Source organism: Harmonia axyridis, chromosome 3 (genome assembly GCF_914767665.1).
Source record: "Harmonia axyridis chromosome 3, icHarAxyr1.1, whole genome shotgun sequence".
NCBI classification, from domain to species: domain Eukaryota; kingdom Metazoa; phylum Arthropoda; class Insecta; order Coleoptera; family Coccinellidae; genus Harmonia; species Harmonia axyridis.
Window position 1 is genome coordinate 56,683,291 of NC_059503.1, and position 27,346 is coordinate 56,710,636.

A 27,346-nucleotide genomic window follows, 5' to 3' on the forward strand; every position below is an offset into this window, starting at 1 on the left:
TTCAGTCGAAGTTTTTTGTTATAATCTTCTACAAAGGCTGTGACACCAGCATTTGTTTATTACGAGTCCAAAATCAGGATGTTTTCAGTTTTATCATTGTTATTCAGTGAGAAATTGAAATTTTCGAATGGAATACAATATTATAAGCAGAACATTAGTCACTGGAATAAGTTGATTTCCAATTATTTATAGTTTTTGTATTTTTTGGTACGAAATATGGGTAATACGAAAATCAAATTATAAGTGTAGATCTCATTTCGAACGGAGTTCCTTCGAACCTGCCACTGAAAGGAGATCGGTTTCGACGAGCGTCCCAGATATTCATTCTCCATCCTCAAGGTCGAGGAGAGAAACGCGATACCGAGCGCAGTGTGTTGAAAAAAAACCGCGTCGACACACGTGCCAAAGCCGCCTCGGATGCGTCATCCGTCGTCCTCTCCGCGTTTCGACGTTGACGACGACGAACGTCGAGCGCCCGGTTCGGACGTGTGCGTCCTTTTTAATATCATTTATACAAATAACGCGGCTAAATGAGGAGTGGGGGGTGTACCGCCGGCGGCCTAATGATACCCGTCGTGTTTTACGGCTTCGCGTGGGTGGCTCCTTAATAGCGGGAGATCGATTTCTACCGGGCTCCGTTCTCTTCCCTTTCTACGAGGCTGTCGCTCGCGAAGAACATTCTGTAGCGGCGACAGCCGATTTTCTTATCGAAATGTAAAAAATATTATAAAAATCTTGAACAGGCGATTTTCGTTGAAGGGCGTTGATTGGAAATAAGATTCTTCATTTTATAGTTCTGATGGCAGAAGCCTCTATAAAGAATACCGTTAAGGTTGGTTCCACTTATTCGACTAAATTTAAAATCGATTGTGGAGTTCCTCAGGGCTCCGTGCTGGGACCACTATTGTTCTTGTTGTTCATAATCGACTTGCCCATTCACTTGGCTCTAGTTTTGCTGGTTCTCTTTGCCGATGACACCTCCGTTGTGGTCTCAGCGAAGACTGCTGAGGAGCTTCGTAACGCGTGCGAGGCGATAATATGCCAGTTCGTTGCTTGGTGCCGGTCGAATAGAGTGATAGTGAATGTTAATAAAACAGTTTGTATTCACTTCGGTATCAAAAATAATCCTGTTGACACTTTGAAAATTTATCATTCGAACTTCTTGATGAAATCTGCTGTAAGCTGTGAATTCTTTGGTGTATATATTGATAGGACCCTTAGCTGGTCCACACATATTGATATGCTCTGTCAAAAACTCAATAGCTCATTTTTTGCCATCAGTAGAGTAAGGGATATGCTATCTTCCACTCAGCTCATTGATTCAGGTCTATTATAGCACTGTTTATAGTTTACTTTCCTACAACATCTTACCCTGGGGTAACTGTGCCGACATCAATAGAGCTTTCATCGCTCAGAAACGCATCATTTGTCAAATTTTCAACTTATGTTCTCGTACATCCTGTAGGCCAACTTTAATCGCAAATAATATTTTATCTCTGCCATGTATCTACATATTTAAATGTTTGCTGTTTGCCAAAGAAAATGAAAAAAGGTGGACCAGATTGTCAAATAACCATGAATATGGAACTAGGAACCAAGATATTCTACTTGTGCCTAAACACAGAACTCAAAAGTTTGAAAAATCCCCAATGTATCAGTGCATAAAAATGTATAATTCTCTTCCTAAATTTCTGAAATCTCTCAACTTCTTAGCGTTTAAGAGCAAGGTGAGAATTACATTGTTATCTAAGTGTTATTACTCTGTACAGGAATTTCACCAGGATTGTCCCCATATAGTTGATGTAAATTAAAATGTATGTACTTATATATATTTGTATTTGACTTGTCCCATACACTAAGGTGTCTTGAGGGACCAATAAAGATTATTATTATTATTATTCAGATAATGTAGCCCCCTGTCAAAATGGCTGAATATTTGATATCTTATACTCTAAGTCAAAGTTCGATATGTAGCTACAGGTTTTTCTATAAGCTAGTTTTGACGCTAGGCTAGAGGCCCCTCATTTAAAACCATTCTAACCCAATTATTTGAAACCAATCTCGGCTCAAAACATGAAAATTTAGGCGAAGTTATAACCCGCTGTTCTCTTGGAAAAAACAAATGAAAGGAGATTGTTATAAATACAAGAATTCTTCGAATTGAAGAGTCACGGAGGTATCAAATCTTTAAATAATCTATATTAGTTCAAGTGAAGTATATTTAATCAGAGTTGGTTGATTTCGTTTATCGAAATACTGGTTATCGGAAAGTTCTATGAATTAAATGATAATCTCAGATCTTTCTATCAAATAAATGATCATTAGAGATGAATTGCTTGTTGCTCTACTCGACTACAGGGAATCTTTCGCGGTGAGACGCAATATTCGTGATTTATCGAATAGGAACCCCTACTACCATCGGAAATCATAAATAATGTCAGTTGTTGGAGGGCCACAGCGGAATTTTCTGATTTCTGCGGAAATGTATTTCTCGTTTCGATTTGTCTATATCAAAACTCTTGTTGAATTATCTTCTGGTGCTTCAGTTTTTGAACCTCTCAGTGAAGGGTCTTAAATTCGAATGTTGAATGAGCTAAGTGTGTCGATATATTACAATCACAACTTTCGACAAAATGAGAATGTATTTCGATTGTAGCATTTCGAAATAATCGAAGAATTCTTGTTGTTCTCGAAAATTGGAACGAATCAAATCAATTATAGCTGAATTTCGAAGTACAATCTTTGTAGAAGAATAATAGAATAGTATTTTTATTCGAGATATCCAGTCTCAAATTTTGATTGTTAAAAATCAGAACGTCAGAGCACTCCACTGCGTTTCTCTATATTGTGGCCTTGGAAATGCATATCAGATGTAATCAATGAATGTTTCCAAACAAAAGGTCTTTTCATTTAGGTCTCTTCAGTTCTGTTTTCTCTACAGTGTATATAACATCGATGAGCTACTTTTTTATATTGTTTTCGGTTGAGCTATTCTTCATTATTTTTCCTAAAAACATTCTTTCAATGTTTTAGATGATTTATTGAAATTCATACCACTCATGACAAATGATTTCGCTCTTGAAGCTTCCTATTTGTTAATTATCTCAAATAAGCCTATCATTATCATATCACGAGATTCAGATGATATATATATCTCCAGGGAAAAGTTTTAATCCCATATTAGATTCTATACATTCGTCATTTTCAGGTCGGCCTTATTAATAAAAGTTTATAGGGACATGAATAGAATTGCCCACCCAAGATATAGAAGGTGAAGTTTTGCACTTCCCAAAGTATACCATTACTCCAAATAAGTTCGTCAGTTATGCTCTGTCCCTTTTCCTCTTGATCCTTTGCCCTTTTCGAATTAAAGGAACGAGTAATAAGATTTATATAATTTCCTCTAATACATCACAGAATATTCATTCATTCAAATATTTAAGAGGATGTAGAAGTTTTGACTAATATTCGCAATTTCATCATAACTGTGTTGAAATTTGCTGAAAATTACAGAGAATATATTCGTACCTTATTGAATTTGTTCTCATTGTATCGGGGTATTGTGTATGTTGGATGAAATAATTTTAGTAAAATTTGCATTTTTTTAAGTTCGCTTGTATAAGGAAACAATTTACTCGAGTTATGATAATTTACCAATTGTGTGCTTGAAATGGGCTCGAAGTAGGACTATGGGTAGGACTCACTAAGAATGAATGGTCTAGTTCTATTATGTCCATCCGTTCTTTGGTAATGAGGATAATTTTAATGGATTCGTGAAAGATCTAAAGGGTAATTGAGATCTGTATGTTTTTGAACAATTCATCGGTGGTCAAAATCTAGCCGATGGTATCGGTCATATAGCCATATAAAATTTTTATCAATTAATCGAAAACTATAAATGTCATTGATCTAAAACCCAATATTTAGTGTTTTTTATACGGAATTTTGTGGCAATCATATCAGTAGAACTTTCGAAAAGTTGAATGCCAACCCAATTGGGCAGATTTCTGCCGGAAATATGTGTTCTATCGATTCTGTTCCTATCTCGCTTGTTCATTTCCGAGCCATCTGTTCACTATTTTATGGTTTCTGTTCGCAATCATGGACGGCGTGTTTTTCACAATCATGCTCATTCAACTGATTCATACACGTAAACGACACGTTTAACATTTGACCTTTTGCTACTTCATTTCAAGAACACTTTCACTAAATTAACATGTAATGCATAGGTAAAAGTGAATCATGAAGTGATAATGAATTGATATAATCGATTAACAGTTCTTAGATCAGTTGATCTTCCAATATTAAACTAACCTATCATTTCATGTCGATACTTCTTTGTTCTTAGCTAACCAATTTTTTTTTAATTAGTCGTTCCACCAACTCGATCAAAATATAGCCAATAATTAATCAGTTATCGTAAGTAATTGCACAAGTACATCAAGATCACCGAATGCAGTTTTTCAAAGAAAACACGCTGGAATGCGAAATTATCCGGTCATTTTGATGCACGAGTGTAATTCGGGGGAATATTTCCCGAATAAACTGTTACATTACTTTTCAAACTGATTTAGAATGGAATTGCCATAGATTCGAACTGTGTAAGATGCATAGAAACTATGCATCTATGAACAGAACAATTATCGCAGTGCAGTTTCACTTCCTACAATGCAATTATCGCTGTAATTTTCGATAATTGTTTTCCATATACATGGAATTTTTGACAGGAGGGAAATATTCGCTGTAATTTTCGATAATTGTTCTCCATATACATAGAATTTTTGACAGGAGGGAAATATTCGCTGTAATTTTCGATAATTGTTCTCCATATACATAGAATTTTTGACAGGAGGGAAATATTCAACGTAACAGATCGAATAATGAAAAATACAGCCTAATTGGAAAAAATGAAATGAACATTTTCAATGTCGACATGTGTTACATCTTTGGAGTATAAATGTTGTTCATTGTAGAATAGATGCTTAAATGTAAAGGTGTTCCATTGATTAATAAAATGTTATTATCGCCGGAAAGTAAATTTTTCTTTAGATTATTCCCAATTGATTTTTCTTACTGAGTGCGAAAAAACAGCATCTGGCATTCATAATTTTTCCATTCATGATAAACCTTCGCAAATCCAACGAAATTCTAAAATATCCCATTCTATTAACGACACCCTCAACTAACCCTCTGTGAAATTTACCGAGGTTCCACAATTTATAAACTGCTCGCAGTGCCTTTTATATAACGGGTTTAATATTTCTGGTTTGCGAAATGCTTGTGAGCGGAAATAGTGAAGAAAAGGAGAGAGTTAGTTGCCAGATGCCACGTGCTTTTTCGCGCATCGTATTGATACGCCATTGCGCGGGCGCCAGCGCATCGCTTCGTTCATCAATAACGACGACGACTCTATAGCCGCACCAATGCCTCTGGAGATGAAATTTTGAGACAATTCTTCTATTTATTCGGAATCTAAATATTCTTCTATTTACTTCAGAATTTTAGATTTCGAATGTAAATTCAAACTTGAATTGAAAAAATTGATCTTGAAAATTTCTGGTATAATAATTACTTATAAACCATTTTTGCACTTTTCCATGAGGAGATTGAACATAAATAACATACGTTGTTTTCGGGAAGTTCCACTATCTTTAATTTTCTTATTGAATTTTCGGTTTTTTCTATCAATATCATTATAGTTTAGACCAGCCTGTGTTTGAAATTGAAGAATTTATCATGGAAACAACCCAATGTGTCATGAATTCATTAGGGAATTCAAGAAGTGAAATTGAAATTACCTCTCATTGCCTTCTCTTCTTCATAAGAAGAAATTTTTTTGCAAAATATCAAGAATGTTCACAAATGGCTCAATCCTAGACCCATCAATTATGAAGTTATGAAATTTCGAGCATTTCGGAAAGTCCAAAATAAGTAAGTGTAATACCATTATCGGTTATTTCGCCAAAAGTATTCCTAACAAAGCCGTAGAAGCCATTTATGAACTAACACTAAGTTAGTGGAAATTGAATAAAAATATTCATTTATGAAACATGAAGGTCATCTATATTGTCCATCCAATAAAAACAGGGTCTCTATATGAATAATTTGACGGATGTTAATTTTCAGATCGTCAATATTCTGAGGGTTATCAGCATAAACACGATCCTTCGCATAACCCCACAAAAAAGAACCAAAGGCAATAAATCATAAGATCTTGCGAATTATTCTTGCATTGAAGCCTTAACCAGTTGTGTTGTGTAGCTTGTTGCAACATCTTGGTGGAACCCCATCTTTTCCAATTCAATATTATCAATTTCAGACCGAAAAAAAAATCTGTCATCATTTGGCTGTAGCGATGGGAACTGACGCTTTGAGTGATACATTCTTCATTTTCAAAAAAGTACGGGCTAATCATTCCACCAAGCCAAATGACACACCACACCACTTTTTGTGAGCGTCAACAATTCATTAACAAAGCCACCGAGTGAAAAATGTGATTCGAGAAATAAATAAAAATGAAACCAAAACGGGTCTTGTGTCAACTGAACCTTATAAGGGTGAAAATGAAAATTTGGATCTTCTTCAACACTTTCACTTAACAATGTTTTTGGTCAAGCTTGAATTTTTAGGATAAGGAGATTGTTTCACTGTCTTACCATTTGTACGATCAGATGGACGATTATGTGTACCATAATCTGCCCGTAATACACGAAACGTACATAATGCAGAATCGTTATTTTTGTTTAAGTTTTCACAATTTTCACACTTGAAGCAGTTTATAAACGATCCATATTGTTAGGTATATGGCCAACCTTCAAGTTAATTTATGACGATTCGGATGAGTTTGTAACGTTACAATTGCCCATGAGACTGTAAAGACTAAATTTTATCAAAGAAAACAAACAAGAAAAAAAATTATATATGAATATATAGCCACCAAAAAAAAATGTCACGACACGTGTGGTCAATCGGATACCAACGAAAGATATCAAAGACGAGAGAAAAGAAAGAGAGAAAAAAAATCAAACAAAGATAGATTGTTATTTTAGAACTGAGAAGGTCGAAATGAGAATTGCAGTTGCCAAAATTTTCGGGCCCCACGTTGGGCGCCAAAATGTTACAATTGCCCATGAGACTCTAAATACTAATTTCTAGGGGTGGTTTGGCCTATTTGGCAACAAAACTTCTACCCAGGTTTTTACAAATTTTATAAAATTAAAATATACAATGATCGATCCTTTTCACCCTAAACAAATAATGAAATAAAATCTTAACTTAAATCGGTTTTGAATGAGTTACTCTGCTATAAGGATGGAACCTCTTCTGTAAATTATTTTCAGCGTTCTGAACACCAGATCTTATCAGGAAGCTATAGTACTCCAATCCCCACTCAACGAAGTTGATGTGATAATGTATTACGCAGGTATTCTTTCAGATTCAGGAACTAAAGTGGTTCAACAAACGTACCATTCCAAATTCTGTATCTCAAGGAAGTACTTCTTGATATTTTTCAATCCCTTGAAAGGTTTCTGATGTTCCAATTCCACGGGAGGTGCGAGAATCCCGACACAATTCTCACCGATAAATTAGATTCCAAATCTCAAATCAAATTGATAATGACTGAAATCTAAATCTTAGGTACGTATCCTATCGTGAAGTCTCGACAACTATTGAAAATCTCCCAGAAGATTCTCTCTAGATCCGCGCTCCGACCGATGGTATACGATATGATACGATTAATTGACAAATTACCGCGTCTTCGAAAATTCCATTAGCGTAACATGGAATGAAGCGTACAAAATCGTTGCAAGTTCTGTTCGACATATTATGTCATTGTAACAGGGCTTTGAAATTCGGATCAATACATGGATAACCCAATATTTTTCAATAGTAGATTGATATTTTATCAAACTACTTGACTTGAAAATGAAGCAAGTCATAAATTACATACTTTAACTTCACTTGATCTGAGATATTTATTTATTGGTTGACTTGATATCAAGACACTTGATATGACTTGAGCTTGATACAATTCGATATTTTCAATGAACACCCATCGTTTTTTTACTTTCTTCACGTGAAGCATATGTCCTGTCACCTCCCCTTTTCCACCTGCCACAGTCACGTACATTCGTGGCGCCTACCCTCTCTCTGGCGCCGAGATACGAGACCGCCAACAAAGCCTCTCATAATCGATAGCGCCCCAGATTAAAACATTTAATATATGTCACTGGGGCGGTCCCGCAATCTTCACCCATATTTTCCCGACCCCTCCGTATCTAGCAGCCCTTGCCGAAAACGCTCGGCGCGCTAAAATATTCATCGGAGGGGAGGGGGCACCGCGACGGGCCCGATCGTTCCCTTCGGCCCTTCCGGATGCACTCTCGAGACGACGCTCGTGAAAAAAAAACCGGAAGAGAAGGTCCGAGGGTCGTCCGGAGTTTCTTATATTGTTCGACATCGATTTTTCGTCCGTTATGAATTATTGACCTGGAAGGTGAACGAGAAGGCGTGGGTGGGAGAGCCGGTTTTCCGTCGGGGTTTCCCCGGCTGGATATGTTGACTTTTCGACGAAAATCGACCTATTGGACTTATAACGATGTTTACACTATGTGAATGTTAGAAAAGACGACGTTGTAATCAGTGTAGATTTCTCAACGATAGCAGAAAAATTCGTACACGAGATAGTGCCCCAGAAACGAACGATGACTTTTTATAGAGAAAAATAATCAGAAATGCCAAATCATTTTTTTTTAACTCCCACTACACTCGAGGAAGTCAAATGATCGGTGTCTGAAATGAGAAATAAAACATCAAGAGATAAATATGGTTTCTTAGTAAGTTCACTTTTATTGAAGGAAGGGGTTGTCTATCTAGCAGATCCTCTATATAAACTCATAAATTCCTGCTTTCAAGATGGTGAGATGAAATTGGAATGACCAAGAGAGGGCCCAAGAACTGTTCCAGAATTGCAGACCAATATCAGTACTACCAGCAATGTCGAAGGTATTTGAATCCCTCATTAAATATAGATTGGTCTCATTCTTGGAGAACCATTCGCTGCTGAGTGATCATCATTCAGGGGGAGTAGGTCTACTACTTCTGCACTGGTGCAGATAATTGAATTCTTCTTGCAATCTTTGGACGTTTCAGAGGAGGCAATACTAACCTGTATGGTCTTGACGAAGGCTTTCGATTGTGTCAACCATGAGGAACTTATATCCAAACTGGAGTATATCGGCATCAGAGGTCCAGCATTCGAACTAATATCTCATATCTGTTAAATAGATATCAGATAGTAGATATTAACGGAAAGAAATCTTCCAGGAGATGCATCGCTACTGGTGTGCTTCAGGGGTTTTTATTGGGTCCGATATTGTTTTTCATTTATATAGACGATATGATATAAAACTTTGTCATGGATGAGAGGATCATTTTAGCTGATAATACATTTTTGAATAGAGCACAAAATAATAGAAAACTTCAGCAAAAAGCTCCTTTCACACTTGGTCGGTTATATCATCCGCCCAACATCTACTTTTATTCCGTTTTTCTCTTGATCTCCACTCCAATCCAACAGAAGTTTTACTATAGGGAATAAATATCACTATTCTTCACCTCTATACCTCGAATTTTCATTGAATTGAACTATATATCTCATATCCTCTGTAAGTCGAATGACCTCGAAAACTACGTCTAAGTCGTTTACGTAATTCGAAGAGAAATCTTGGTCCCGTGGTGTTTCGACTTAACGAGAGTCTACACTATATTGTTATCATTTGACCGATCAATATTTTAAATAATTCGGTGGTGATCTTTCGAAAACCTTATTTATGTTAAAACTTTTTTATCGAAATGTCTTCGATTGCTGACATTCCTTGAATACAGGGGTGTTTATTGATCTACCGACAAAACATCTCTCGAGGAACCTGCAACAAGTGTTCGATGAAGTGCTAAAAAAGTAAAAACCGAAGAAGCATAATGGCGACAATAAACATCAGAACGGCGATGCATACATAACAGTCGAAGGAGAAAGAGCACTTATCCCCGATCCATCAATCACGAACGCCGACGAAATCATCCCTTCCATAAACACGCCATCAATTTCCCCATCCCTCCATACGTTCGCCCGGGGCGAGATCGCCTACCCCTATGGCCCCCCTCGTTTTTCCCCGTCCCCGCAATTTCCATACGGCGAAAATGAGCTTTCCGCGCGCCACAAAGGCGGTCGCCGCGATAAATCGCGCGAGGTATTTGTCCGGTCGCGACCGCACGCATACGCGTACAGTCCCGGAAATCCGACAGACGTTCCCCCGTTTTAATCAAGGCGGCGTGCGAATTAGCAGATGACGCGTTTTCGGTTACGCTTTAAGCGCCCTTTCCAGATCTTCTTTCTGTTTAAGGTCCGGAATTTACATTCCCTTCGCCTCTAATTTCATTTCTCCTATTTTCTGCTGTTGTCTGATCGGGAGGCTTTCCTCCCTATTTCATGTCACTTTTTTCTTCTATTTAGTTCTTTCAAAGAGGTATTTCCTCTTATCGGTCTTTCTTACTTTAATTTATATTATCTTTCTCAATTCCTTATTCTCGTGCTCTTTCAGCGTCTCTATTGTCTTCTTCCTATGCTGATTGACTATTTCTTAAATAGTTTCAATTATCAATTCTTCTCTGATTTGTTGGTTGGTTATATACCATGGGGCGCCAACCGCTGTTCTTATTACTGAATTTAGTGTACTTCGCAACTGATCATTATTATTGTCCTTCGTATTGTACCAGGTAACTCCTGCATACGTAATGCTTGGTATTAGCACTATTTTTATTATCTTCAGCTTGTTTTCTAAAGAAAGTTTACTTCTAGGGTTGAGCAATGGGTACAATCTGCCGTGCAATTGCCTTGTCTTCTTTCTGTTCTCCTCTATCTGTTTGTTGAAATTCATCCTTTCATCCAGTATTACTCCCACATATTTTGCTTCCTTTTTCCATTCTATCGTCTGGTTTTCTATTTTGACGTTTCCTGCTCTCTCTTTCTTTACTGTTGTTCCTCCGAAGTAGATTGCAACTGTTTTCGATGTGTTCACTTCGAATCTCCATTTCTTGAAGTATTCCATCAGTTTATCTAGGTCTATCTATAGCTGCCTAGTGATTGTTTTCCGCATTCTACTGTGATGGTATATGGCAGTGTCATCTGCAAACTGGGCTATCTTGCATCTATTCATTTTCGGTATGTCTGCCGTATATATGTTAAACAGCAGCGGTCCTATCACCGATCCTAGGGGGTCTCCGGCTTCTATTTCTCTAATCGTTGACCTGGTACTATCGATATTCACCCTAAATTTTCTATTTGCCAGGTACGATTGTATCAATCTCGTAAGTTTCATTGGAAATTTCATCAACTTCATTCTGTAAATCAGACCCTGATGCCACATTTTATCAAATGCCTTTTCTATATCCAAGAAAATGGCACCGGTATCTGTTGAGAGGTTAATTTGCTCCTTAATATTTTCCGTTATTCTTACCAGTTGCGCCCTTTCCTCGTCAAAGGTTGCGTCGCCTCACACCGCTTGTATACGGAATTCCGGACGGGCGTATATATGAAAAGCGACGAGATGAGATTCGCGATTGTTGTTTGTGCGTTATTCGACGAGGGTTAAGCTTTGAAGTCGCGCGCGGACCCGCCGCAGGAAGCTGCTTAATCAAATGAGCCGGGCAGGACTGCTGCAGCTGACGTTCACGTTTTCACGACTTTATAATATCGTCGTGCTTTGAATGGGACGGCTAGCTCGACACGAGAAATTCATTAAGCATACGGTCGTTTGGAATTTTTAACTTTTGTTCAGTACAAACTATTACGTGTTTTAACTCTCTCATGAAATAATATTTGTAACTAGTTTTAGCCCTCGTGAAAAGAATCTAAATATCTCTGCCCCAATGCAAAATCAGAAAAAATGCAGTGAAGGGTAAACTCTTGTTCGTAGGGGAACATTTTATGAGGTGTATAGTAAGAATAAACCAAGAGAGCTAAAGATCGCACAAAAAACCGTTTGGAACCATTTCCATAAGGCTGGTCCCAAGAAGAAGCTCGATGTATGAATACCACAGAGTTAACCCAAAGAAACATCATAGACCGAATTTACATCTGCGAATCGCTGTTAAATCGCAAAATCGACCCATCCTTGAAGCGGTTGGTGACTGGTGATAAAAAGTGAAACACTTACGACGACGTCAAGCGAAAACGGTCGTAGTCGAAACACGGTGAGCCAGCGGAAACGGTGATCAAGCTAGGATTGACGGCCTGAAAGGTTTTGCTGTGTGTTTGGTGGGATTGGCAGGGATTTATTTACTATCAGCTGTTTCCTACGGCATAACTGTTAACTCGGAACTATACTGTCAACAATTGGACTGCCTAAAAGAAGCAATTGCCCAGAAGCGGCCAGCTTTGGCCAATAGAAGAGCAAATGGAGGACAACGCGATCACACACATCGATAGTGACTTGCCAGAAGCTCCGGAAGCTTGGTTGGGAGGTCCTTATACATGTATCTCCTAGTCCGGATCTGACACCAAGTGATTACCATCTGTTCCTGTCCATAGCGAACATTTCACAGGTGAAAAATTAGCTTCATAAGAGGGTTGTGAAAATCTACTGTCTCAATTTTTTGCCAATGGGAACGAGGGCTTCTATGAGAAAAGAATAATGATATTACCTTCAAAATGGCAATGAGTTATCGAACAAAACGGCACATATTATACCTTAATCGGATCATTCTTACTATGGTAATTAAAGCCATTGTTTTTCATGTAAAATAATGCAGTTATTTCTACTGAACCCTATATACGGGGGTCCTCAACTTATAGAGGTAAAAATGTCAAAATAAAACCTTGAAATAATGTCGAGTTATGCATAGTTATTTTTTCAACTTAGACAGGTTTTGTCAAGGGGATTGGAAATGATTCGAGTTATCGAAAACTATGATTCAAGGAAAGTCCGACTTTTGTCGTTGGTTGCATGCAACATTTAAGAAGTATTTAGCGTCGCTCTGTGCTACCGCATTTAATAATTAAATATAATAAGAGTCTGGTTTTTAACAACGCTTCTTTCCCCCTGAACATAATAATATTCCAAAAAAAAACATTGATTTAACTTTCTTGTTTCTTCTGATCAGTAGGTATTGATGCTAATATTGGCCGCGCCGTATAATCATCTGAGCAACGTGCATAATTTGCTAGTTGTACCACTTGTCTCGCACTAGGCGGTCAGCTCATGGATTGAAATACAGTGGCGTTCGGTAGTAGAATTTTGGAGTACTGTTTTCGATAATTGGTGTCTACTGAACACAAATTAGTGATCTGTTCTGGTTTGAAAGTTATAGCTCAATGCAATCCCTAAAATGTTCCATATTCATTTCATATTTCAAATGATCAATTCCTTAGTTATTCACAAATCAGAATCGATATCCGCAATATTAGTTCAGGCATGTGTTCAGGTTATATGTTTTGGTTTAGGTTCTCAATTATCAAACGTTCAGTGGAAGACTGTTTTAGTAAACATATTCAATTTATCAGTCCATGCGCTGCCAATGTTATCATCACTTACTGATCAGAAGAAACTAGAAATTTGAAGCAATAGTAACCAATCTCAGTACTAGGAATTCACGGCTTGACCCGATATTCAAGCTAATTGACTTTAAATCAATTCAATTCACGTCAAGTACAAAAAGTAGTTTTTCAATGTCAAGTGAAGTATTTCTTTATCAAGTACTTGACATTGAAAAACTACGACTTGACTTCAAGTCAAGTAGCTTGTATAACAAGTCAAGCCGTGAATCCCTACTCAGTACTATGACATAAACATTCAATCGATTTAATGATAGGCTTTTGTGATGATCAATTACAAGTTTTTTGCCTCAAATTGCATTGGAACACCGGAATACCAGCGTCTTCATAGAACTCAACCAATTCTGCTTGAACACACAAATCTCTTAGAAGGAAAATTGGGGAAAAATACGTAGTGACGAAAGGCAAAAAAAGAAGAAGATAAAAGGGTATAGGCGCAAATACATTCGGAAAACAGTAAATTTGGCCTCGAATTTGGCTCACTTCATGGTACGAAGGTTTCAGCCAATAGTTGAAAGAATCGATTGAGTGATTTTCCCACAGAATCAAAATGAATTTGTGCTGAAGAACCTTGTGAGAGAGCCAGTGTACCTACACCCTCAAGTAATAATAATAAATGGTGATAAACTAACTATTAATTCATTAAGAAGTCAGGATGAGAGCATAAATAAACCTTAAACATTCTTCCATCTTTCCGATACAACCCCCAAAATCTATTCTACACCATCTTGACGTTCTTTATCGGCGAAACTGGTACACAATATAGCGTATACGCCGAATTTCCCGTCCTAATTCCACAGTGCCCGCATCGATCTATGGAAAATTTCCCGTTTCTCTCGGGATCCGAACGTCCGGACGCGGGCTACGCAGGGTTTCCGCTCCCACTCCGGACAAAAGGCCAAATCGGGGCGATCGGACAGTTCGGATCCCATCCCCATTACGCATTCATTATCCCGACTAATCGCCCGTATTGTGTACGCTTGTTTCATAACAGGTCGCGACCCCGTTCCCGCGCCGCGCCACTGACGCAATCCGAGCCCGCGTCGGCCGCCTTATGCTCCCGATATTACTCCCGCAGATTTACGAGTCCGGCGGCGATGCGACGGGACCTTCTAGTTTATTATTTCCAATTACGCGCCTGGATGGAAATACGGTTTTAACCCCATGCGCATTTTGGAAAATTCGTATTTTGGGGAAATTTATTGATTGGAGTTTGCTGCTGATTATTTCGGCGAAATTTGTTCTTTGATATTCGTATCTGCCTCATTCTGATTTTGAGCTAGGAATCCTAATTTAAAGAAACCCCACAGGTAAAAAACTATAGGCGTCAAATCAGTAGTACTGGGGGAAGGCAAATGAATATCACCTCTTCTGGAGATTAATTTGCCTTGAAAATTTCCACATACTCCTGGCAGAGTCACATTGCAGCTTCAGATCTTTATGCTGAATGTGATTCAAAGCACTTGTAAGTTTTCGAATAAAGAGGTCGGGATCATCACGAACAGACCTTTCAACCCGTTCCACGTTCACGGATTTTTTTTCGCCCATTTCCCAATAAGAGGAATGCTAGGCGCATCATTTGAAGTAACGAAAACTTCGAATATTAGAGAAATTCATATAGTGGCAGAATTATCATCTAAGTGAAAATGTAGTATTTAAATCAGCCTGAGATGCCCACGATGCAATGGTAATGAATCATGTATAGGACAGGCTTCTAATGTTTGGTTGAATTTTAATAAAGTCATAAATTTTGTTCTCAAAAAATTTTCCGCCGAATATCCCTCATAATTTTATAACTAATTTCTCAAGCTCAAGCTTTCGATTGTCCTAGGAATATTACTACTGAAAAGTTCCCGACTCGAAGTCAGTGCTTTCCTCGAATAGTTTTATTGGAAGTTAAAGTTATAAGTAATCTTCGTATATGTCGACCTGATGAGATCTTACCTGGAGGGAAGAATGAGTCATGTGTTTTATAATGGCTTCAAGTCTTTCGAATTTTGTCTGTCATCTGGTGTGCCGCAAGGATCTAATCTTGGACCATTGTTATTCATAATTTTTATCAACGATCTTCTGGCACTTCTCAGTTGCTTAGCCTTGGTCTATGCAGATGACTTCAAACTTTACCTGAGGATACGCGGAATTGCTGATTTAGAGCTGCTCCAGTCCAGCTTGGAGTTAGTTAATGTTTGGTGCTCGCACAATGGACTCATTTTAAATATACAAAAGTGTTTTAAGGTGACTTTCACGAGAAGCTTACATCCTCTCACCTTCAATTATTCTATTGGTAATTGTCTTATCGCTAGTGGAGACCAGTTTCGCGATTTGGGGGTGTTATTTGATTCGACGTTCAGCTTTGTTCCTCACATCGAGGAGCTTTGTTCTTCGGCTAGTCGATCTTTAGGCTTTGTGTTCCGGTGTTCCAGGGAGTTCCCTGATGTTTCAGTCCTCAGAGTTCTCTATTTTTCTCTTGTCGTCAGCAAATTAGAGTACGCCAACTTGATTTGATTTCCGATATACAGTTTCCACCTAACATCACTTGAACGCATTAATAGAAAATTCTTGAAATGTGCTGAATATATAAAGACCGGCAGGTATCCTGAACGTAGTGCGGATTTGTCGGAGATCATGCGGGAAATGCGAATTTCAACGTTGCAGAAGAGACAGAAGCGACAGTGCGCTAAATTTGCGCAAAAGATTGTCACTGGAAGAATTGAATCACCTCATCTACTGTCCAGGGTTGACATTCGTGTACCAAGAATTGAAGCGAGGACCACATCAACTTTTCGACTCCCTAAACCTCGGACTAACATACTTGAGAAAGCTCCGGTCTATCGATTGTGCAGGGCTGCTGATGAACTTGAGTTTAATTTGTTTTTTTAGTTCGGGGCGGTTATTGTTTATTGTTGTATCATTGAATGTGTAATTTTGTTTGAATAATTGTTCATATTATTCATTGCCAATATGTTACCCTGTTATAGGGAAATTTCCTGTTGGGTAAAATAAACTATTATATTATTATAACATAAGCAGTAACTAAATAGGTTGTTGAAGGTCCTTGATGACCTTAGACAAAACTAGTTAAGTACTTTGCCGAAGTTACACTTGAGGGCAATTACTGGAAGCATCGAAGTTAAATCGAAAGTACTCTGGCAACAAAAGCAAATTACTCAATTATCTAGCTATGGACTGTTCTTTTCTTAATTAAAAAAAATATATGAAGGCATAAAACTTTTTGAATGAACTAGGTCTGCCTCGAATAAACCCGAGACGAATCTCCCCATGATCTCCCCCCAATTCGCGTCCAAAACCTATTCATCCTACCGAATTGAACCCCGTCTCCATCCCTCCACCATTGTTTTATTGTCTCTATTTTTCTTCCGTCTGCCATCAGGTTGGATAAAACGCTGCAGGACATCGTCTACAAGCTGGTGCCCGGCCTCTTCCTGTCCGAGATGATGAAACGTCGTGGTTTCTACGCCGGCAATCCCACCGAGGCGGGTAGGGTGTCGCCGGAGCAACGGGGCGAGGACACTGAGAGGACCATCTTCAGCCCGCAGGATAGGATCAGCTTATCGCTGGAGTACATAGGGTGAGTGTTGTTTATGACCTGTCTGAGTCCGATATCGTCAAATATCTCGGAACTTTCTTCGGGATTTCAGAGCGGTAAGAGCTGAAAGAGAAGAAGATGGTTTTGGAGATAACGAATAGGTTCTAACCTCAACAATCCTATGATATTGAAGACGCAAATCGTTCAGTCAATAACTGAAAGAGTGCCACTACGTATTCAGCTACGTTGCATTCTTGTAGCTCTGTTATAAGAACAATACACGTTTATAAAGGGTGTTCCCAATCTTTTATAGGAACTAATGTCAGTCGTTTTTGAACAAGAGGTTCCTAAATTGGAGGGTAGTATTATTTCAAACGTTGCCTAGAAGACCCAGGCATTCTCGAGGCATTCTATACATTGCCTAGGCATTGTATAGTATAGAATGCCTGAATAACACACATTTCCAGTAATATATACACTATCCAAACCAAAATGATATTCGTTGTAAAAATTGGGGAGTATCGCTTCTTGCAGAACCTCAATTGAAACAAAACATAATCCAACACTACTATATCGACAACATTCGATTTCTGAAGGCGATTCTCCTCGCGAAATTCGTTTAGCACGTTCGTATAGTTATGTGAGGTAGCCAGAAATAGCCGCTTGCAGTTAGCAGACGCGACTTCGCCAACCGGAATACGGAACCCATGTCGCGGTCTTCTAGGAAACGTCGCGAGGTGCAGACGCTTTCGCCTACTTATCAGTCGATCGGACGAGGTTGGAATTAACCGTTCTTTATTATTATAATCGAAGCGGTGTTCCGACTTTACCGCTATGCGATTCTAGGTGGCGAAATCTGCGTTTCACAACTTATGTATAATATACGCGACTATTTCGCATTTCTCAATTTTATGAGAATAAGTTAGTCAGCAGATTGACAGTACAATAATAATGTTTATTATTATAATGGTCATCATCTCGTAACTTACACCACTGAACTCTCCTTTTCTTAGTTTTATACCTGGGTTACAAACAAAATCATATTGGACATCGTGAATTTCTTCTTCCTTTTCTTATTCTCTAAGTTGTATACCTGCGCAATGATATCTTGATACCTGCACACTAATTGGAGTAGGGAATGGATATTTCCTATTGTATCTTTTTGAGAACCTTATGACTGAGAAATTTGTATGCACAAGTACCATGAAAGACCATTGTTACACTAATGCAGGTACATTTATATTAAGTATTGTGACGACAATTTCGGCTAGACACAGACATTATGTTCAATTGCTTTTCGTCGCCACAGACCTAAATAAAAATAGTACAGATTAATTACATAGCTTCAACTAATTAAAAGCAATCTGCAAAAAACGCCAAGATTTGTCTTCACCTTATAGATTTACTCAGCGTTTATAAGATCTACGCAACATTCACTGGATACGTAGATCTTATAAACGCTTAGTAGATCTTTAAGGTGAAGGCAAATGTTTTTGATTCAAAGGTCTTACATAGCTACATACTTGACAGACCTATGAACTAAGCAGATCTGGTTAGTCCATAGTTCGGTCTTTCAGAACTATGAACTTAGCAGGCTATACTTTCTCCTCGACTGTTCAAGAAGAAAGAAATATAGACTAAGCAAATCTGCTTAGTCCATAGTTCTTGAAGAGTGAAGGAGAAAGCTAAGTCTACTCATAGTTCTGGAAGACAGAACTATGTATTAAGCAGATCTGCTTAGACCATAGTTCTGTCAGTGAGAAGAATGAACTAGGCAAATCTGCTTAGTCCATAGCTCTTGATCAGACCAGAAGGAAATTTAATGTGCTTAGTTCATAGTTCTGAAAGACAAAACTATGTACTAAGCAGACTATACTTTCTCCTTGACTGTTAAAGGAGACAGAACTATGGACTAAGCAGATCTGCTTAGTTCATAGTTCTGAAAGACAGAACTATGGACTAAGTAGACTGTTCTTCTCTTAGACTGTTCAAGAAGACAGAATTATGTGCTAAGCATATCTGCTTAGTCTATATTTCTGATTTTCAGAGGAGAAAGTATAATCGGTTATTTGACAAGAATGAGAATCATAAGCGAGTGAATCATTCCTAGGGCGAGCCTGAGGAATCTCGAGCATCTGAACCTGATGACTAATTTATACTGCTCTCCCTCAGATACCTAATGCGTTATTTGAAAATCTGTTTAAGTCAAGAGGTAGTATTCTCATTGGAATGTATATCGTTCATGGCAGAATACAACGTTGGACTAATGTCAAATCGTGTTTCACCATCTGGAAAATAGACGCGATGCAGGGAACAAATCAAATATACCATATGAAGAGAGAATAATTCGTTGCTGTGGCTTTCTTGATCACTGAGCTCTTCGCCTATTGATTTTATTATCATATTTTTGATCTTTCATGTATACTATTTTTATTGTTTTTTAAAATTCTTATTATTTGCATATCATTTGTGTTGTGGCAGAGGTCGGCATTAAATCAAGAGGCGCCTCGAATTAATACAGTAAATCTAGCGGAAAACATCGAACAAACACAATGGAAGTTTGGCGCACCCTTTCATCCCGTTGCGTTACCTATAATCGCCTCGTTCGCAGTCTCTCCCGTTTCCGAGAGTTCATTATGGAAAGTAATGAACCGAATTGCAAATATCCGCATTGGATACCCCGCTATGCGTCGATATTGCCGTCCGAACGGCTCTCTCGCACACCATGTGCAATTGCGAAACAGGGTGTCGGCACACAATGGGGGATAGGATCCTTTATCTGGTTTTATGTCCCTACGGCAACCTGTTGTGGCACTTTGCTGACGCGGACTACATTGTATATCATCTGCTGCCTCCGTTGGCTTATATGTAAATGACCCCACGATGTTTTATCCTAGTGATGGTGGTGGTGTCGCTCTTTATGAATTCAGATTAGATCGAGATGAGGAAACTGTTCCGTGTCCCTGAGGGATGTACATATATGATTTCGAGATTTATTCGCTGGGCGATAAATTTTAAGCAGCTCCTAGATTGTTGATGAACTTTATCTTTCGACGAACGACTGAATATGACAAAGGCTATTTTGAATTAGATAGCTATAAACTTTTCCGAAAATGTGGTTTTCAAAATAACGTCTAACGAATTTCGTACAAAAATATTCATCCTCTTCCATCTGTGGTATTAAACACGCCAATGTAAGGATAAAATCAATGAAAAGTTTAACAACATACGTAGATGACACTGTCTGGCACTATGCATCTTCTGTAAAGCACTGTCTATTGCATGAAACCGGTATGGAATATAATGAATATTGCGAAATTTGTGATTTTAACAACATATACTTGAAGATTCTTTGATCGTAGATATATCCACAGCAAACTCGATAAAAATAAAAACTAGCTAACTATTACCTGTCTTTAAAACCCACAACAAGGATAGAGGTAATTTATTAGTTCCAATAATAAATATTTGAAATCGTTGGAGGAAAAAAAATGATCTTCGAAGTTTTCAATCCACGTTTCGGAATGTGGAGAATCCGAAAATCGCATAGCAAGAGTCCGCCCCGTATGACGTTTGGAGTCTCTCACATGGAATTTGGTATAGGTAACAATCGGTCGCTATATTTTCATTGATCCTCCCATCTCGATCTAGATCATGAAACTTTTGGTTAATTTTAAAGTAAATATTTCTTGAAACCTGTTAGATATATGAAATTATCTAAATATATTCTGAATATATGAAAATTTGTTGAAGATGCTACATGAAGTTTATTCATATCTCTCATACTCTTGTCTCAAACTACTTCTTATAGTATAGGATCCCGATATAAAACGACCTTCACCGAGATGCTTATTTGATAAAACGTATTTTATATTTAATTTAACATGTCAATTAATATATCACATATGGGTTGCCTAACAAATTTCAGTCCAGAGTAGGTTTAATTAATAATTAAAAAAAATTTTTTTGAGTTGATCTCAAATCAAGCTCAAGCTACTTGAGCTACAAGTAGCTTATATATCAAGCCAAGCCGTGAATCCCTACTTATGATTATTAGTAGTCGGAAATTTAATGTGCAATGCAACGAATGTTAAGGATTTAACTCGAGTTAAAAAATAATTTTGGATTAAAATCTTCGGCGCACACGTGTTAGTAAGTTAGACCAGTCGTAAATTAAATTTTAGAATAAATTCCAAAATGTGTATTCTCTATAACGAACTCGAATGAAACAGTGGAACAATACATGAAAAATTATTGGAATCATAAGCTTTCAGACTGATATTCCGCATTATGTTCGGAAAATTAGCTAATCTTCATTAGATCTTGTTTTGCAATTACCAAGTGCAAGAGAAAGTGACGGTTATCTTCGATATCCACGTACTGAACGAAATAAAAAATGCAGAGCGAGTCTCGTAACAAGATTTCTCTCATTTAATTAACGTATTTATCATTCGCCAAATTGAATCAAGCGAATACTCAGTTCAGATTCAACGAAAAACCTACCCGTTTTCCACATATGAAAGGCATATCACTGACACCTCGATATCTTTCATTCACGACGCCATGCCGAGATTAACCAAAGAGCCTCTCACCTCTTGGTCCTCGGGTTTTCCCATAGTTACGTTTTTACGTCGCTCTCGGAAAAATACCATGGTCGATATAGCTTTCCGGGGTATCGCACGATGGGGAATGAATAAAACATTCAAATTCAATATATTCCCGCGTCTCGGCGTATCCGAAGTGCACTTCAGACCGGCATCGGAGGGAAGGTTGTCGGAGGGAGATTAGGCGAGCGCCATTGTTGGGGCGCGCGGGAGGACGATCTTTGGAATAATAATAAGTGCGCTCGACGTCGCGACGGTGACGATCCGGAAACTTGCATATTTCGAGGTCTAGTGTCTTTCGCGTTAATTGCCGAGAATTAGCGGTTAGTGAAAAGGGGTGCGAACGCGACAGGAGAATTACGCGTTGTATTTCACGTTGTACAAGTCCGATCGGGTTTCACTAGATGGCGATGAAAAGATGAGATATCGTACTACAAAAACTTCTTTGACAGTTTTGTGATTAGTTGACTCAGTTTAGTTTGAGCGCGCGTCAAAGACGGACACCAGCAAATAGGAAATAAGCTATATCTTATTAAGTGTATGTCGAAACACCTTTACATCCAGAAAAACTGTTTGGTGCGCTTCATGGGCTGGTGGAATCATTGGTCCGTACTTCTTCAAAAACGATGATGGCCAGAACGTTACAGTCAATGGTGATCGGTATAGAGCCGTGATTTCTAAAAAGACGGCGCAATGTGTCACACAGCTCGTGTCACAATCGATTTATTGAAAGAGACGTTTGGGGACCGCCTAATTTCACGTTTTGGACCTGTGAATTGGTCTCCAAGATCTTGTGATTTAACACCGCTAGACTACTTTCTGTGGGGCTATGTAAAGTCATTGGTCTATGCGGATAAGCCACAAACCCTTGACCATTTGGAAGACAACATTGCCGATATACGGCCACAAAAGATGGAAAAAGTCATCGAAAATTGGACGTCCAGATTGGACTACATCCGAGCCAGCCGTGGCGGTCATATGCCAGAAATCATATTTAAAATGTAATGCCACAAGATTATCCTGCGGATTAATAAAATTTATGTCAATCGAATAATCCATCGTTGTTTTATAGCTCTAAAAAAAAACACCCTTTATAAGATGCACCACGCACTGGAAGGCCAAGTCTCGAAAATGTCGATAAAACCATTGACGTTGTCCACTTCGACCGCCATGTAAGCACTGTTTCGATCGCCCAAGAGCTAATGTTTGCACAAAAAAAAAAACGTTTGGAACCATTTCCATAAGGCTGGTCTCGAGAAGATACTCAACATCATGGATCGAATTACCATCTGCAAATCTCTGCTGAATCGCAACAAAATAGACCCATTTTTGGAGCGGTTGGTGACTGCAGATGAAAAGTGGATCACTTACGACAACGTCAAGCGAAAACGGTCGTGGTCGAATCGCGCTGAGCCGACGAAAACGGTGGCCAAGGTAGGATTGACGGCCAGGAAGGTTTTGCTGTGTGTTTGGTGAGATTAGCAGGGAATTATCTACCATAAGCTGCTCCCCTACGGCATGACTTTCAACTCGGAACTATACTGTCAACAATTGGACCGTCTGAAAGAAGCAATAGCCCAGAAGCGGCCAGCTTTGGCCAATAGTGAAGGAATTGTGTTCCATCAGGACAACGCCAGGCCACACACATGGATAGTGACTCACCAGGAAGCCTGGAGCTTGGTTGGGAAGTTCTTATGTATTCACCTTATAGTCCGGACCTGGCACCAAGCGATTACCATCTCTTCCTGGTCCATGGCGAACAATTTTGTTGGTGAAAAATTCGCTTCAACAGAGGGTTGTGAAAATCGACGAGGGCTTCTATGGGAGATGCATAATAACATTACCTTCAAAATTGCAACAAGTTATCGAACAAAACGAATATTTGACCATTATGCCGATTATGGTGATGAAAGCTACGGTCTAAGCCAATGCTCCACTACTATTTCAAAAACTAAAAGATGAAATGCGTGTAGTTATCGAGTACAGGACATACCGCCTGAAATGTGCGAAGAATTGGTCATAGAAAATTTCATGAAAAGGATATAGTACTGCAACCGTAGCCTTTCTCCATCATAGATGACCTACCTTTCTTTTTACAATGAAATAAGTATCCATTGATTTCTCTTAAAATATATGCTTTTTCGATTTAATATAAAACCTCTCAGTGGAAAACTCTTTAGTTCAAAGCTACTACTCAACTAAACCAGAACAAGCCATATAAAATTGTAAATATATAAATATTCTATATTTTCTCTGACTTTGCTCATCTTCAATTTGTTCCTATTATAAAGTGATGAGGTAGAGCATGTTTTCATAAGTAATTGCACAAGTGCATCAAAATTACCGATAATGATTAAAAAGTAAAATAACTTATTTCCGCTTTATATATTTATTTTCACAACAATTGTTTCGTCATGATAACATGACTTCGTCAGGTGAGCATGGTAACTGAAAATAAATATATAAAGCGGAAATAAGTTATTTTACTTTTTAATCATCAAGATGAATTTCCGACAAGTAAAGACTGAGACAATCAAACACAAAAATTACCGATAATTTGGCATGACAGCGTGTTGTCATAAAAACTGCATGAGTTCATTTGGAGGGCTCTTTCTCCAAAAATGAAAATGACCGAATGCAGTTTTTCAATGAAAACACGCTGGAATGCGAAATTATCCGGTCATTTTGATGCACGAGTGTAATTCGGGGGAATATTTCCCGAATAAACTGTTAGATTACTTGTCAAACTGATTTAGAATGGAATTGCCATAGATTCGAACTGTGTAAGATGCATAGAAACTATGCATCTATGAACAGAACAATTATCGCAGTGCTGTTTCGCTTCTTATAATGAAATTATCGCTGTAATTTTCGATAATTTTTCTCCATAAACATAGAATTTTTGACAGGAGGGAAATATTCCTCAAAATTGCATAAATGGTGAAGTTTGCTCAATGTAGTCAAGTTGAACCGGTAAAAATTGTAATATCGGTATATCATTTTAATGGCGTATTCCTTATGTGCAATGTAAACGCTGCCGCAATGCAGAAAATTTAATTGGGTATTTGCATCAGTGATAATCAAAATGAAGAAGGCTAATTAGGCTCCCTCATATCGATTACCATTGATGCAAAGTTCGCGAAAAATGAACCATTCCATCAAACGAACCGGCAAGCCGTAGCCGCACCAAGTCTCGTGCAACCAGACGGAAAGCTCGAGCGAAACGAAAAGGAGAAAAAAAAACGGGAAGGGTCAGTCAGTCGATTGATTTCCGGTCATAACAATGCTTGTTTCCGGCAGCTCTTCATTTGAATTAAGCCGATGCTGCGGCGGTATTTAGATAGACGAGGATTTCGCCCCCCGTGTGGCGCAAGAGCCCTTTGACTCCGGCGATGGTTTTCAAATCGCGCCATATTAGCTTGTCGCGTCCACTTTGTCTGGGATGGATGTGGGAAAAAAAACGAAAATGGGAGGATCAAAGGAAATGCCAATTCGATCGATTGTCGATTATTTCCGCCAATGCACCATAAATGACGTGGTACATGGTTGGCATCTTCAATGAATCATCAACGGTTTTTGTTAGAAGTAAGCTTAACAGGCCAATTGAAAAGTCCCCAGGACATCATATATGATGTTTTGCTATAGCAAAACATTTTTTTTGGCAAAATTCGATTTTATTATTCAACATAGTTGCTTTCGAGGGCGATACAGCGATTATAGCGATCATCCAAAATATCGATACCATTTTTATAGTACGATTTTTCTTTCACTCTCAGTTTCGGCGATTACTTCTTCAATGGCGCCAAATTTATTTCCAGCGAGCATTTTTTGAAGTCTGAGAACAGGAATTAAAGTCTCTGGAGGCTAGATCTGGCCAATACGGTGGATGCAGAAGCAATTCGAAGCCCAATTCATGCAATTTTGCCATTGTTTCCATTAATTTGTGACACGGGGCATTGTCTTGATGAAACAGCACCTTTTTTCTTCAAATGTGGCCGTTTTTCAACGATTTAATCCTTTAAACGATCCAATAATGCAATATAATAATCGCTGTTGATGGTCTAGCCCTTTTGGAGGTAATCAATGAATATTATACCTTGCGCATCCCATCGATGACAGCCTTTTTTGGACGTCCACTGCGTTTGCCGTCTTCGGCGCTTATTTCACGTTCAAACTTAGCATACCAATCAATGATCGTTGATTTTCCTGGTGCAGACCCAGGAAACTCTCCATCAAGCCAAGATTTTGCTTCAACTGTATTTTTTCCCTTCAAAAAGCAATGTTTTAACAGCACACAAAATTCTATTTTTTCCATCTTTTTTCAAATAACAAAAATAGCTACACTCACAATGCAATATCTCACAAACTAATGCGAAATGTAGGTGCTTATCGCACGTGACGTCTTAGTAACACTGAAAAACACAATCGATATAGTGAATCCATTTTCAATTTCTGGTACCAACATATTGTGTAAATTTGATTATATTTTGAATTGCGTTCTAGTTCATCTAGAACAACTTTAGTAGCTATTGATGCTGTTGCATGTGGACTTCTTATGGAGTCAACGCCTAGCCGATTTCTTGACTGTTATTGTTGAAGCTACTCTTAAAAATAGCCTTTCCGCAGATACAGATGGTGGCATTCCGAGAAAATCCTTCGTAATTTTCGATAACGACGGCTAAATATCTTTTAGTTTTCTCCACGAATCAAGAATATTCCCAGAATTTTCAAATAAACATCGGGGAACAATTGTTTTCTGATTTTATTGCTGTTTTCAAGACAAGAGAAGGAGTTATGAAGACAAGAATTCTTGTCTTGTCGATCCCTAATCATTATTGCGGTTTAGCCTTTGATTTGCAATTGCACGCATTACGATCTCACTCTGGTCCATCGTTCGAGTCCCAAAGAATATAAATCTGTTTTATGCCGAAGCCGCCATCAGCGTTGGCGCACATTCTGTGAATCTCTCCTCTTTACACATTCGATTCAGCGCTACATTGGCGGTCTGATTGATATCGCGTAGGCGACTTGAGGGTACTTGTAGCTTTCAGCTTAAATCAAGTGCGGACGAGCCTTGAACACGGGGGTCATTCGAGAGTTACTGCCGTCTGTCTAATAAATTACAATTATGATATTGTTACTGCTAATGGAAACGGCAGAAGATGGTTCGAGAGGTATAAACAGCGCCTACGTGGAAATGTAAAACCGATCTATCAGTTGAAAAACACATATTGTTTACAGTTGCGCATTTCGTATTAAGTTAGGGTTCTTTGAGTGTTCATCCCTTACGTTAAATTAAAAAATCCGTAATTAATTGATTATAAAATTAGTGATCCGCTGGGCTTAAGCATTCTCTATTTTTGTTCTCTTGTGGCTTTTGAGAATCATAACATAACATTACACCGAGACCTTATGGTCTTTTTAGAACCCTATCATAGCTTTTTTCGTCATTATAGTCGTCGTAGTCTACAGCTCGCTCAAAGTTTAATTTTATATTTCTCTAAACTACCAGTGTACTGGATGAAAGAAGCGAACACTGATCCAGAAATTATATCACCCTGCGACCTAATGTTCTATTGCGCC

At 38.4% G+C, this 27,346-nt stretch overlaps 1 protein-coding gene across 2 annotated transcripts in view; it reads left to right on the top strand.

The window, feature by feature from the left end:
* The window catches only part of LOC123674786 (polycomb group protein Psc-like), a 145,947-nt gene that overhangs the window by 55,342 nt on the left and 63,259 nt on the right, over window positions 1-27,346 (top strand). For both annotated transcript variants that reach the window (XM_045609868.1, XM_045609869.1), the window contains exon 4: window positions 17,004-17,201. In XM_045609868.1, coding sequence (XP_045465824.1) covers window positions 17,004-17,201 — 198 coding nt within the window. The remainder of the gene's footprint in view (window positions 1-17,003; window positions 17,202-27,346) is intronic.